At 32.0% G+C, this 14,854-nt stretch overlaps 1 protein-coding gene across 1 annotated transcript in view; it reads left to right on the forward strand.

Moving 5' to 3' along the window:
• dpr1 (defective proboscis extension response 1) overlaps positions 1-14,854 on the forward strand; it is a 355,906-nt gene that overhangs the window by 177,983 nt on the left and 163,069 nt on the right. Inside the window, exon 3 of the mRNA XM_085488239.1 lies at positions 5,125-5,335. Coding sequence (XP_085344365.1) covers positions 5,125-5,335 — 211 coding nt within the window. The remainder of the gene's footprint in view (positions 1-5,124; positions 5,336-14,854) is intronic.

Raw genomic sequence — 14,854 nt, forward strand, 5'->3', positions numbered from 1 at the left:
GAAAAAAGGCTTTACGAGATAGGCGCGTGCACGTGTGCGCACAATAGCGACATAAATTTTGGATATAGACTGAAGAGAATGTCGAAAAGAATAAAAAAAAGAAAAAGTTTTTTATTCCTTCCGTTATAAAACTTTATTTGTTTAAGAATAAAAAAATGCACGTGTATTCAATTTTTATATTTTTTCTCAATAACTCATATTTTTTTGTATTTTTAACCTATTGCTTTTATCACGTTTTAAAAGGTATTGAAAGACAAGTAAAATTAATTTTCTATATTACATTCCGAAGCTCTTACATTATTAATTAAAGAGAAATTTTACAGAAAAATGTCACATAAAACAAATAATATTTTTCTTACATTTTCTTAAAGTTTTTTTTTGAATTTACATTAAAGAAATTAAAAATTTCTAATAAATTATATGGAAAACGATATGCGCGCTTTTACAGTTTATTAATCAGTAGAAAGGCCATTGGCTTTTTTCCATACAAACGATAAAAATAAGACAGATATTCGAATGAAGTGTAAATCATCACGAATCGTCCAAGTTTCTCGAAGCGTCTGCACGTGCATTTCGTGTTGAGTAGCTAACGTGCAGCGATGCAAATCGAACACGTACGGAATTTGAGATTGGCGACCGGAGCATTAGTTTCCGGCGAACAATCCCCTTTCGGCAGCGCACCGTGACTATTGTTCACGCGTGAGATATTTGCGGAAAGCTACTATGTCCAAATATCGTCCGCTGTTCCGACAACTGTCTAAGTAATCCACGAGAGTCGTCTCGCAACGACTAGAGAGGATAAAAGCCGTTCGGGGCACGACATCGAATAATCGTACAAAGAACGGGATATTTATTGTAGTTTCGATCCAAAATATGTGAAAATCTATCTAGAATAAGTTCAAGAGATCGCGTGGTTTGCTAAACTTTAAAGACCACATCGATACTTTTAAAACTAACATAATTAAATATTTCTTTTTATTTAATATAAAAACTCAATAGCGCTCCAAATGATCTATACAGAAATACGTGTTTCACGAAAAAAAAAAGAATTAGCTAAATTTTAATTGTCCATATATTATTACAACTTGAAATTTAGTTATCACGCCTAAATTTTAGCTATGGTAATTAATATTTTTTAGCCATAGTTTAACGGAGAATGTTATAGCAAAAAATATTAGCTGTCATAGCTAAAATGTAGGCATATAACTATAAATTTTATGTGTAATATATGGACAGCTAAAATTTAGCTATGGTAGCTAATTCTTTTTTTCCGTGTTACTATGATATATGACACTGAATTAGATTTCGATTCAAATGTATGCCGCGTAATGTCGACTGAGGACTTCCCGCGACTTCTCGTTGAAAGTTTGCGGATTTTGTCTTCGATGTTCTCGTACCTCGTTTTTCATCTCGTCGCCTCGCTGGTAAAACGAACATCCATCATCCGGATCGGCGCGTAACATCGCGTGGACTCGTGACGAGCGAAATCGATATCCGTCAATTCCCAATGAGCGTCGATCAGACCGTTTCAGCAACCTCATAAATAATGAAGCGCATGCAGATGCTGCCGCTTGCGGGTAAACTATGTACGTTGGGTCGTTGTACGGCGAATTTGCCGGTTTTATGTAGCTAACGATGTGCGACATAGAGCGCCTTCATATCGTATCCTCTCGTTTCCCCATAATCGACTGAAATATCGCGCGATTATCTTGCACATACATAGGATCATAGTATGAAAAAATGATGAACATCCCATGTTAGAGGCTAAACGATGCCGCTTAGTTTTCTCAGCATAAACTCTATATAAAAAAAGTTTCGATAATAAAACATGTTTAAATGGGACAAAAGTGACTACACACGCCGAGATATACGGTTATTACAATATATACATCAAATATAGTAATTGCATGTTTTTTATAGAACTATTCATAAAAATTATATCTAAAGAATTCATTGTTTCAATATATGTACATAAAGATATATTATATTCTGGCGGCATATATTTTTTTGGACAGAAGCAAAAATATATATATATATATTACAAATGTATAAAATGTTTGTCTAATATAAATGTATGTATGTAATATATCTGATACAGAGTCATATATATATATACGTTGATTCGCCAGCAATAATATTAAAAAATATATATAGTGTTTAAATATACACAGTTTTAATTAACGCAAATACAACATAAATAAAAATCAAATTGATATAATAAAGAAATTGTCCGCAAAAAATTGTACGAAATTGTAGTACCAATATTTAAATTTGCAAAGAGAAATCACTATCTTTTAAATTTTGAAAGACTGAAAAAAAGAAAGATAACAGAGAGAAATAAAATAAGGAGAAAAAAAGAGGAAGAAAAATACGCGTTGTACAGTAAAGTAACAATGTATCGAATAAATAATATTCAATTTAAAATAATATTCAATTTAATTGCATTAAATGTGAAATTCTTTTATCTATATATTTTATTCATATTTATTCTTGTCTTAAAAATTTTATAAATCCACCAAATTCTATAATTTCGAAGATGAGATATTTTCATACGTTTACATCAGAGTTCTCGCTTTTGACGTAAATGCGATATGGATTGTGCTGTGTTAATGCCTAACGGGCATCACCAATAATCATCCTAGTAAATGTATCAATCCATACCATATGACAATTAACAGATGACAATACTGTTACATAATAATGATTCGCCATAATACAAACATCAGCCAAATTATATCATGATAAGTATCTTATTGTTTGCTGCCTCTATTACTGTCTGTAACACAATGCTGTACATATAATTGTATTTTCAACTTTTACAATTGTCATAATAATTGTTGTAGTATCTATTATTATATATATTATGAAACAAAATATTATTAAGCATTTATATACATGTATACAATATATACATATATATATATATATATATATATATATATATATATATATGTTTAATAATATATGTATATACTTATTTACCTATAATTATATTTATTATTAACAATTGCATGTGTGTTAAAAATAAAATATTTAAAAATATTTAATTTATAAAAAATCTTATATTGACCGTAAGATTAAAGAATAAAAATGTGTTTAAAATAGAAAAAATAAATATTACTAAATTAATAAGTCTTATACATAATAACATATATTTTATAAAAGAATCTTCGCGCATAGATAAATGTATACTTTTCGTTATAATAACTATTTAAAGTAAAGTACTTTGATAACGTGTAGCTTGATGTGCAATAAAGTTTAAACGATTAATACGCGAGAGTATACTTGTATAACATTATTGATGTGACAATGTCAATGCAACATCAATGACAGGCTAATCAATCTCCGTCAATGGTTCATTCAAAAATCGATTGTTTTTATAGCACTGACAATTATTGTACATTAATGCTTTTAGCATTGAACGCTCAGGTCTATGGTACCGGCTACCTTGCGCAGGAAACTCAATTTGCAAAATGAAATTTATGGTTGACCGATGATGATCGTCGCGAGATAGAAGATAACCAATCCGCTTGATGCGGCACTACCTCGCGGCTTCGGATCGCTATTGCTGGTGGCTGACCTCCGATTCAGCAGCACGTTGCACGAATTAGTCTCTCACGTTTATTCGCAAAGGTATCATGCAATCATGCGTGTGCATCGTACGCCGTGATATGCGTGACTAAGCCGCCTATCTAAATCAAGCTCCCTATCTTTCCATTTAATAGATACACCGAATGTTATCCAGGTCACTACATCTTTTTGATTTCCGGTACACCAATAATATACAGCAACTATCCAATAGATAATTTTTTAAGAAATAAAATTAGTCGATTACAAGAACTTTCAGATATTAAGAGCATATATTACACATTTCATATACTGGAAAAAAGTCTTGTTGCATTAACAAAAATTCTGTTCAAACAAAACAGAATTACTGGGTGAATCTACCTTTTAATGGAAACAAGATGCTTGCTGCATCATATATACTGTAATTCTGTTTTCTCCATTTTCGAACAGAATTATTGTTAATGCAACGACTTTTGTCTAATGCACGTTTTATCTGTAACAAAAACATATATGTATAATAATACACACAAATAAAAATATTATTATCCTCTTTTCGATTTATCTTATTAACTGTGATATTCAATTGTGATCAATTATATCATTTTGACAGAAGAAAATATTAAAAATATTCTTTTTTTTCTGTTAAATAATATATATATATATATATATATATATATATATATTGAAAGAAATCATAAATTTATATTTATTCAAACTATACGTTTGTTTATACGACAATTTTATTTAATGATATGAATTCAATGCAAATGGGGTGAAAAATCCGAACTGTGCGGAGAAGTCTTTGAGAAGGAGAAGAAAGGCCTGATAATTGCGTTTGACTGCCGTTTTCAACGTGCGCGTTGGGAAATTACGCTCGGGAACTCTGACGATGCATTAAATAGCTGGCAGACATGTTCGCGCGCAAAACAATGAGAGACTATAGAGATCGTTTGCGACACGCACGTCGACCGACCAGGGATTTACGGTGTCCCGGGTGCTTTCCGTGGTCTTTGTTTTAACACGAGACCAAGACGTTGCAGGCTCCTCGAATCAGTATAGTAACAACACTGGAGTTGACTCTCGAGGATTTTCGGCGTTAAACATTTACAACTTTTTTACTTTGAATCTCTTCGCCACTTAAAAACTTGCGGAAATTATTTGGTTACGAATTAGCATTCTTTTCAATTATATATTAGTATAAAATTAATGAATAGAAAAATTAGTTATATGTTTTCGTTAAAAAATTGTTTCAGCATGTTTCTTTTTATCTATCGATGTTAATAATATTATATACGCAATATATCATAAAAATCGGCAACACACACATAGAAAACTTTCAAGAATGATTTATATACATAAAATGTCATTGTACACATGCAATATAATAATGTTTAAAAATTATTTACAATTTTTTTAATGTTTGATGAAAAATTAAATGAAACAAATATATTAGATAAACGTAATAATCATAAATTAATAGTTTGATAAATGGGAATGTCAACTCGCTGTCATTTATCGCAACGTGTTACGATTGTAGGCGTACCGTTTATGTTCCAGGTGTCCTGGATGCGCAAACGCGATATGCATATTCTGAGCGCGGGCATCTTTATGTACACGTCAGACCTGAGATTTCAAGTGATTCATGTGGACAAGTCGGAGAACTGGACGTTGCAGATCAAGTCGCCGCAGGAGCGCGATTCCGGCGTGTACGAGTGCCAGGTCAGCACCGAGCCGAAGATGTCACTCAACTACAGTCTCAACGTGGTTGGTGAGTGCTACTTGAATTATTCACGCATCTAGCTTGGTTACGTAAATCGCGACCTCATGTCGAGGTACCTTGAAGTCTTGCTTTCGATCGGCGGAGCAGACTTTACGGCCGCCGATCGGCTGCTGTCTCATGGAAAAGATTGTTCGCGACATGAGTTGAGACCGAAGAGGTTAAAGTTTAAACACTTAAGTGCTTCGTAGCAGAATTATCCTCTTAATGCCATGTCGTGTCACGTTGCGAAATCCTCGTTTCGATATTACAGCAAATGGACCATCGATTTCGAAAGATACATATCTCTAATGAATATACATGTGTTGGCTTTATTTATACGACATTTAATGAGTATAGTCCTTCTAATGCAGATTGTAAATACAAAATTAAAATTATTGGTATTCTAAATAGAGTAATTAATTAGGTTGATCGAATGCTATATTTTTTACAAACATAACATTTATGATACTGCAATAGATGTTAATATATTTATCACAGCGTTATTACTTCTTTTCTGATAAATTTATCTTTTTTTAAAACTGAATCTATTTTATTGTCAAAGATTATGCATAGAATTAGGTCGTATAAAATTAAAAATTTATGTTAGTAGTGTAAGTAAACGTCTACAGTGTGAATAAATATACGACTCATCCCGTATAAAAGAAACAGCTTATTTGTACTATATGTATAGAGACATTTATTTATTAGCATAAACTTTTAATTTTATATATACAACTCAATTCTATTGATGCATAATCTTTAAAAGTAACATAATACAGTTTTAAAAAAGATAAATTTATCAGAAAACAGGTAATAACGCTGATAAATATTTACAAATTTACATATATCTCTATGACGTCGTCATAAATGTTTTATGTTTCTAAAAAAGATAGCATTCACAAATTAACCTAATTAATTATCCTGTCTAGTATACCAATAATTCTAATTTTGTATCACAACAATCTGCGTTAAAAGGACTATACTCATTGAATATTGTATTAATAAAGAAATTTGCAACACATATAACTTTATCCTATGTATTCTACTCCAAAGCTTTCCGCGAAGTTCTTAGCAAAGTTACCTCTCTTGAAGTTTTACACGAATTATTCTGTAGATTCCCGCGAACTCCTTTCACAGCGCAGACGCCCTTGCATCTTGACATAAAGACTTTCCTCGTCTTGCGTAAGATGAAATATTTTGGCTTACGTAAACGCGAAAGCTTGCCTCCGAAACACGCGGTTATTATGCGCAGAGGACTAAAAGCGAGAGAAGGCAGGAACGCAATGGCGTGCAAATATTACAAGCGATAATGAAAACATCAGGGAGTAATTATTTCTGGATACCAAACAGTCTTCTAGATATCAGCAATTATGCATGTGCGTGTTAGATATGTAAGAAAATTTCCCTGGAAAATATTTCTCTAATAGACTCTTCTGTCGAATTTGCCGTCGTTTTTCGCTGGCAAAAGATACAGTATGAAATTTATTTATACAAGAATTTTATATTCATTCTCAAAATATTTGAACTAATTAAATGTTAAGAAAAAATATATAGAAATAATACAATATAATTTCATAATTATCCAATTAAAGAACTAGAGTTAAACATTTTTAATTTATAGTTTGATTATCAAGATAATATTGACAACTAGATAAATAAAAAGTTCTGGTAAGTAAAACACCCGATTAATTATTAAAATATTTTATGATATTAATAAGATATGCGGATTGCTATAAAAAAGGATATGATATGGCATAATCTAATTCTATGGAATTTGCATTTATTCGAGAAAAATTTAAATGGATGCTTTATTAGTAAGTTATTTAAGATACAATATTAAAAGATTTCAGAAATGAAATAAGCATTCTCTTAAGTAAATAAACTAAATTACTTGTATTAAATACATTTAAAACATACTACGTTTTTAACAAAATAAAACCAAAAAAACTTTCTCTTTTCCATATTAAAAAATATGATAAATAGAACAGTTGTATATAAATAAGATTTTTCTTGCATTAAAGTTTGATTAAAAAAAACTATAAATTACAAGAAATTGAGATAGTGAAAATGTGTAACTTATAATATTTCAATTAAAATGTAAATATTGCAGAAGAAAGCTTTGTCAAATCAAATGATTTTATTATATATATAGGTATATATATGAGCTTTCTCGAATTAATTATATCAATCAGAAAATACATATATTAAGTATATGTATATTATTAAAAAATTGTAGGTATCTGGTTGAGAAGAGAATTCCAAGCGCTTTTACGAAAATTGAATTAAATTTCATCTTCTGCATGTTTCGCGTAATTTAAAATCACTGTCCAGCGGTACTAGCGGCCATAATGCTGACTGTCCGGTATTTATGATTTCGGCGTGCCTGGCATTTTTGTCTCGGCGAAGAATGACTTATACCCCTCTTAATTAAATGCCTGATTAAAGCGAATCTCCGCGGTGGAATCTACGGATTCGAAATTACGGATGTGAGAATATATTCGTGGAATGAGCTTCTCATATATTCTTCTTGCATTTTTTAATGATAATACTTAATAATGACATGTACGTAAAAAAGCGAGAGAGGAAGGGGAAGGAATTGTCTTTAAAAAATATACTTTAAAGAATTATTTATCTTTACTCCTAAGAGAAAATAAGTTTTGAATTATATCATTTTCAAAACATGATATATATATATATATATATATATATAAAAGTTTAAAATATGTATAATAAGTAGCTATATTGTTTGTACTTTTACATATTTAATGGTGTGTGATCTATGATCTCTAATTTTTTATCTTTGGTCTCTTATCTATAGTCCGGTTTTTAGTCTCTGACCTATGAGCTCTGGTTTAAATAGTCTCTGATCTTATATTAAGCTACCCCCTTATATCGGAAAATTTACATTATTTTATTTATTTAATGCTAGGAAGACATCTCTGCATGTGCGATTGACTATTTTATTCATATCTTTATGTCTTCCATCACGCCGATATTCAACAGTATATCGCTGACATAGCTATTTGGTTGAATGAAACATTGCATTAACAGAGCTTCCGGAATCACTAACGTTGAATCATAACACATAATACATAATGCAATATGGGATTTCATTAAAAGTCATAATCGTCATAGCTCGAGGGAATATAAAGGAACACACTATTATAATTTATAATATTAATTATACACAATGTGAACAATAATAAATAAAATATATTATCTTTTATTAGCTATAATGAGATGAAAAAGTGGAAAAAGTATTAATTTCTTAAAAATATCGCGATAAAATAAATTCTACAAAATAAATCAATTTTAATTTTTGAATTCAGGATTATTGAATATTGAATTTTCTTATATATTTTTATTATGGTATTTCAATATGTTTATACCGCCTGGTTTTTGTCAAAAAATTTTTACCATTTGTGATAGTAATGGAATACGGATATACTAGAAATGTCGATAATTGGATATGTCAGTGTTTACCGTATCTCGTTATATCTTTGTCATTTACGCGATATCATTGCCTAGGAAATCCTTGCTGGCCAATTATCATTTTCACTCTCTTGTCGAGCTCGCGATTATGTCACTGTATATGATCGAAGAGCATTCATTAACGCAACATCCTAAAGCTATCAGCGTAAAATCTATTCTATGTTATATGTATGTTACAAGCTAGGATAGCTTTGTTTGCAATGTCGTTTCATATTTAATACTAAATGATTCGCAGAATTAATATTTTGTATAAAAATATTTCGATATATTGTTAACTACAGAATTATTGTTAAAATTTTTATAATATCAAAATTGTGAAAATTATATTTCAAATGTGCATTGATAATGCGAGCATTTATGTGTCACGCTTGAATGTAGAATGGATTAAATTCAGTGCATATTTGCAAAACGCACATTCGATAATAGTTAAGTAGAATTTAATTCCATTTTGAGCAGCATTTACGAGCATGACAAATTTGTTCATGTTTTCATTTTGTATGTAAGTATTGCATTGCTCTTTACGAGTGCATAATAAGTTATGTGAAATATAATAATATCTATATATAAGCATAATAAACGTTTATCAAATGAAAATAAAACGACATTGTGCTCTTTCGAATTTCACTATCGGAGTGAATTGCATATAATTCACGTTTTAAACCAACACACGCGAACTCGCCTAAAGCCAAATAGTACGAATTCGAGAAGTGGGTTAGGATTTATTTTGACAGAGGCAGGGTGAGATGCTTAACAAACGCGCGGGAAAAATAATGGCAAAAGATGCATTAGTGGTTAATTCGGATATATTTGCGCGGCTTGATTCGGCGAAGACATATGATGCTAAAAAAAATGTTAAGTCGAGAATATATATGCCGGAACGGGGATTTTGAAATGTGAATTACTCTTTTTTTAGAATATGTTTTGATTCGAAAATGAAAAATGGAATTACGAAAAAAAATTATATTAAATCTCCTAATTTATATAAAATGTATATTCATGATTTCCAACGAATAATGTGTTTCACGATTAGTTGCTAAAATAAAACGCATGAAATGCGTGAGTACATTTAATATTTAGTACTAGTTTCTAAATAGCTTACTATTATAATTTTTTATCATAAATTCTCTTATCTCTTATCATTCTAAAATAACTTTCTATCTAAATGTGTATGCAAGTATAATATTTTATTGTACATATAAAAGACGTTTTCTCATTATGTTACTTTTCAATCAAATTTGTCCTACTTTTATCACATACAGTCATTCAGTCGATCGTCTCATCCGATGATCTTTAAGACAAACCTATCAAAACGGTGCAATTCTTTTCTTTTTCACCAATTTTCTTCTCTTTACTTCGTACTCTATTTCTCGATCCGCAGCCAGTAAAAACTTTCGTGTACCCAGTTTTTTATAGAACGGATTTTTAAAATTGATCTCACCGTCGACTTCACGTTTTATGATTTTACGGACGAGTAAACGTACGAAAGAAAGACGATTTATTTCGCGCCAACTTTCTTCCCCGTCTCCGGACATAAACGTTCCAGACGGAATAGATGCACCTGCATCGATGCGCTCGTAGCGCATAAAAAGGAAAGAATAAGGGTGAGAAGAAGTTGAAAAGGACTCGGTTCGTCGACGTGTTTCCCCCAAGCCGCTTATCGAACACGCTGAAGCTCTTACGTTCTCTACCCTTGCGCTTCGTATCGTTTCCCTTTCTCTCTTTTTCTCTTTTTGTTTTCTCTCTCATTTATTCTTCTCTCTAGTTTTGTGCAGAGGTCAAAATGAACGATTGTCTCTACGGTTTTACATTCATAAATGAAAGCGAATAATTTTGTGCTGGTTTTTAATCTCTTCTTATCGTACAAACGAGCGACGAATGAAAAATGCGAAGCAAAAAAAGAATTTTTTTCTAATATTACTTTACTTTTCGTGATCCATAAACGATCGTTTCCCCTTTACTATCATATTTGTAACAAGTTTTTATCAGTTTTATCGGCGTTAAAAAAGAATATGATTAAAACAATTAGAAAGTTTCTTCGGAAATGAATACTTCGGTTAAATTCCATATTTACGATTCAAGGATCTAACTAAGAATAAAAAAAAAAATTTTGCAATCGAGGAATACTATAAACTTCGAGAACTTCGCAATCCAACAATAAGACTTTCAGAATCAAATAACTTTACAAAACAATGTTTCCTCTCCGAAAATATGCTCAAAGATTTTATAGTATCTACACATTCACATATACACACAAGATTTCTTATGTAAATTCAAGAAATTTAAAATATAAAATTAAATGTAAAAGTCTTATAAAAGTTAGGGATGTAGAAATCTCTCATAAAAATTTTATTGATCTATATTTCATGTCAAATTCAGATATAGAATAATTTTGTTCTTTTTCACGATTATTTATTTATTGCTACGAAGTGAACGATGAAAGCTGTTGCAGTTAATTTAGCGCGATTAATTTCCTATAATAAGATTATAGAAAGTAGAAGCAATTGCATCGATTTTCGGCGAGCTGGTAAATATTTTATATTTTATAATATATTTACGACTAAAAGTTACGGAATAGGCGAATCGCGAATTGTAATAGCGAAAAGATTGAATTTCGACGCGCAGCAGTTATGCCAATATGAAATTTTTCCGGATTACACAACGTAACTTTGTTATGTTGTTTATAGTGTATCTTAACTCCATCTTTCGATGATAAAATAACTCGTTTCGTTGTTCTGCCACTGTTTTTTTTTTTTTTTATTTTTTTTTTATTTGCTCGACGACGCGACGCTCGCAGAAACGAAAGTCGTGCGTTATTGTTGTCGTTTTCCCTAATGTTCTCAGAAACTACTGAAAGATTCACGAACATAAAAAAAAGAATCGTGCAGAGACTTCGCCTAACTAAATCTTACAGTATGTGTTTGCCTCCAACTTTAAAGAAGACACGGATACTGTTCTCAATGTATCTTGCCGCAGTCAAGAAGATTGCGTTTTTATTCGTTCCTTATACGAAGACAAATCGCGTCATAAACACGACCAATATTTTTATTTCTCGCTTCATAAATGAATTAATAAATCAACACGTTAATTTTTTTTGTTTTATGTCCTATATAAAATATAAAAGCATAAAAGAATGCTGGCTTTTGCGATAAAATATGTCTCGTAACATTATTGCACTGTTATTAAACAGATATAGATGCAAAATAATACTTAATAACACGCTTGTAATTGTATAGCATCGCTAACTTTATCGTGCAATCGGCATTTGTGATAGAACCAAGATCAAAACGACCGATATTTTTATTGCTCGCTTCATATAAATGAATTAATAAATCAACGCGTTATTTTTTTTTGTTTTATGTCCTATATAAAAGCATAAAGGAATACCTACTGTTCTTTTGCGATAAAATATGTCTCGTAACATTATTGCACTGTTATTAAACAGATAGATGCAAAATAATACTTGATAACACGCTTGTACCTGCATGAATATGTAATTGTATGTCATCGCCAACTTTATCGTGCAATCGGCATTCGTGATGAAACCAAGATCAATTTTCACACTCGGTGCAATTGCAGAGAAATTTCTGCATTGTCATTCAATAATTTATTATTTATCATCATTATTGCATTAATGATCGGAAATAATATTAAATGTTACAAGCACACGTCAAATGTTACAAACTGGCAAATAATTTGTCTCTAGACAAATGCCAGCGTGACATGAATACGTATTAAATATGAAAATTAAAATTTATTAAAACAGATATCCGCATAAAAATTTTCAGACGATGATTAGCTTATAATAGTTAATAGTTCGACTTACATAATTGTATGTACATTCGTGAACATCAAGTCAAGTGTTTTGAATTTCGATTCAATTGCGTGATTTCGTAATTATTCATAATTTTCAATTGCAGAAATTTCTTGTCAAATTTTCTTTATATAATGACGTAATATGTACAATTTTCAGAGTTAATTAAATTGCAATGTCATGTACGTTTTGAAACTTGTACACGTCGAAATGCGGTAATATCGCAATGAAATAATATTTGTTTATTCGACATCACATTGCATTGGTAAAATTTGTGCGGTCATTCTTCGTTTGTAATAATATATCCCACATTCACACAACGTGAAACGATGAGCGAAATGACAGAAGATAGAAAATAATATTAAGCCGCGTCAGAACAATGGTCGTTATTATTCGTGCAATTAAGTCTCATTGTCACGATTGGTCACACTTGGCTACAATATGGGAGCGAATGACACGCGTTAACGCACTGACGGCTTAATTGGTTTCTCCCTCCTTCCTGCTGCATCCATAGCTATGTGAACCTGGCACCCGACTTAAAATAAATGGATATTTCAGGTACGCATTCGATTGTACTTCGTTTGTACCCGTTTGTACCAATTTTTATTTTGTTTGTACCCCTAAGGGTTGCAAGTTATTAAGGGTTGAAAAATCACCAGCACCCGACTTTGAGATATCGTAATTTTCGTGGTGCCATTCGATACAGTATTGTTTGTACCCGTTTGTACCGCTTTCCATTTCGTTTGTACCCCTAAGGGGGTGGAAATACGGGGTATTTAATATTCGCAAAAGGGGTAACTTTGTCAATTTTAAAGATATTCGAATTCTGCAAACGGGTGCTGCTTCCTAATCGTTTGTACCCGCTTGTACTGCTTTCCATTTCGTTTGTACCCCTAAGGGGGTGGAAATACGGGGTATTTAATATTCGCGAAAGGGGTAACTTTGCTATTTCTAAAGATATTCGAAATCTGCAAACGGGTGCTGCTTCCTAATCGTTTGTACCCGTTTGTACCGCTTTCCATTTCGTTTGTACCCCCACGGGGGTGAAAGTACCGAATTTTTAAAATAGGGGTAAGAGCTAACTTTGTCAATTTTAAAGATATTCGAATTCTGCAAACGGGTGCTGCTTCCAAATCGTTTGTACCCGTTTGTACCGCTTTCCATTTCGTTTGTACCCCTAAGGGGGTGGAAATACGGGGTATTTAATATTCGCGAAAAAAGTAACTTTGCTATTTTTAAAGATATTCGAATTCTGCAAACGGGTGCTGCTTAATAATCGTTTGTACCCGTTTGTACCGCTTTCCATTTCGTTTGTACCCCTAAGGGGGTGGAAATACGGGGTATTTAATATTCGCGAAAGGGGTAACTTTGCTATTTTTAAAGATATTCGAAATCTGTAAACGGGTGCTGCTTCCTAATCGTTTGTACCCGTTTGTACCGCTTTCCATTTTGTTTGTACCCCTAAGGGGGTGGAAATACGGGGTATTTAATATTCGCGAAAGTGGTAACTTTGCTATTTTTAAAGATATTCGAATTCTGCAAACGTGTGCTGCTTAATAATCGTTTGTACCCGTTTGTACCGCTTTCCATTTCGTTTGTACCCCTAAGGGGGTGGAAATACGGGGTATTTAATATTCGCGAAAGGGGTAACTTTGCTATTTTTAAAGATATTCGAAATCTGTAAACGGGCGCTGCTTCCTAATTGTTTGTACCCGTTTGTACCGCTTTCCATTTCGTTTGTACCCCTAAGAGGGTGGAAATACGGGATATTTAATATTTGCAAAAGGAGTAACTTTTCTATTTTTAAAGATATTCGAAATCTGTAAACGGGTGCTGCTTCCTAATCGTTTGTACCCGTTTGAACCGCTTTCCATTTCGTTTGTACCCATAAGGGGGTGGAAATACGGAGTATTTAATATTCGCGAAAGGGGTAACTTTGCTATTTCTAAAGATATTCGAAATCTGCAAACGGGTGCTGCTTCCTAATCGTTTGTACCCGTTTGTACCGCTTTCCATTTCGTTTGTACCCCTAAGGGGGTGGAAATACGGGGTATTTAATATTCGCGAAAAGGGTAACTTTGCTATTTTTAAAGATATTCGAATTCTGCAAACGGGTGCTGCTTCCTAATCGTTTGTACCCGTTTGTACCGCTTTCCATTTCGTTTGTACCCCCACGGGGGTGAAAGTACCGAATTTTTAAAATAGGGGTAAGAGCTAACTTTGTC

The sequence above is a fragment of the Nylanderia fulva genome, unplaced genomic scaffold (assembly GCF_048542155.1).
Source record: "Nylanderia fulva isolate GAGA-0341 unplaced genomic scaffold, ASM4854215v1 Scaffold66, whole genome shotgun sequence".
Taxonomy (NCBI): domain Eukaryota; kingdom Metazoa; phylum Arthropoda; class Insecta; order Hymenoptera; family Formicidae; genus Nylanderia; species Nylanderia fulva.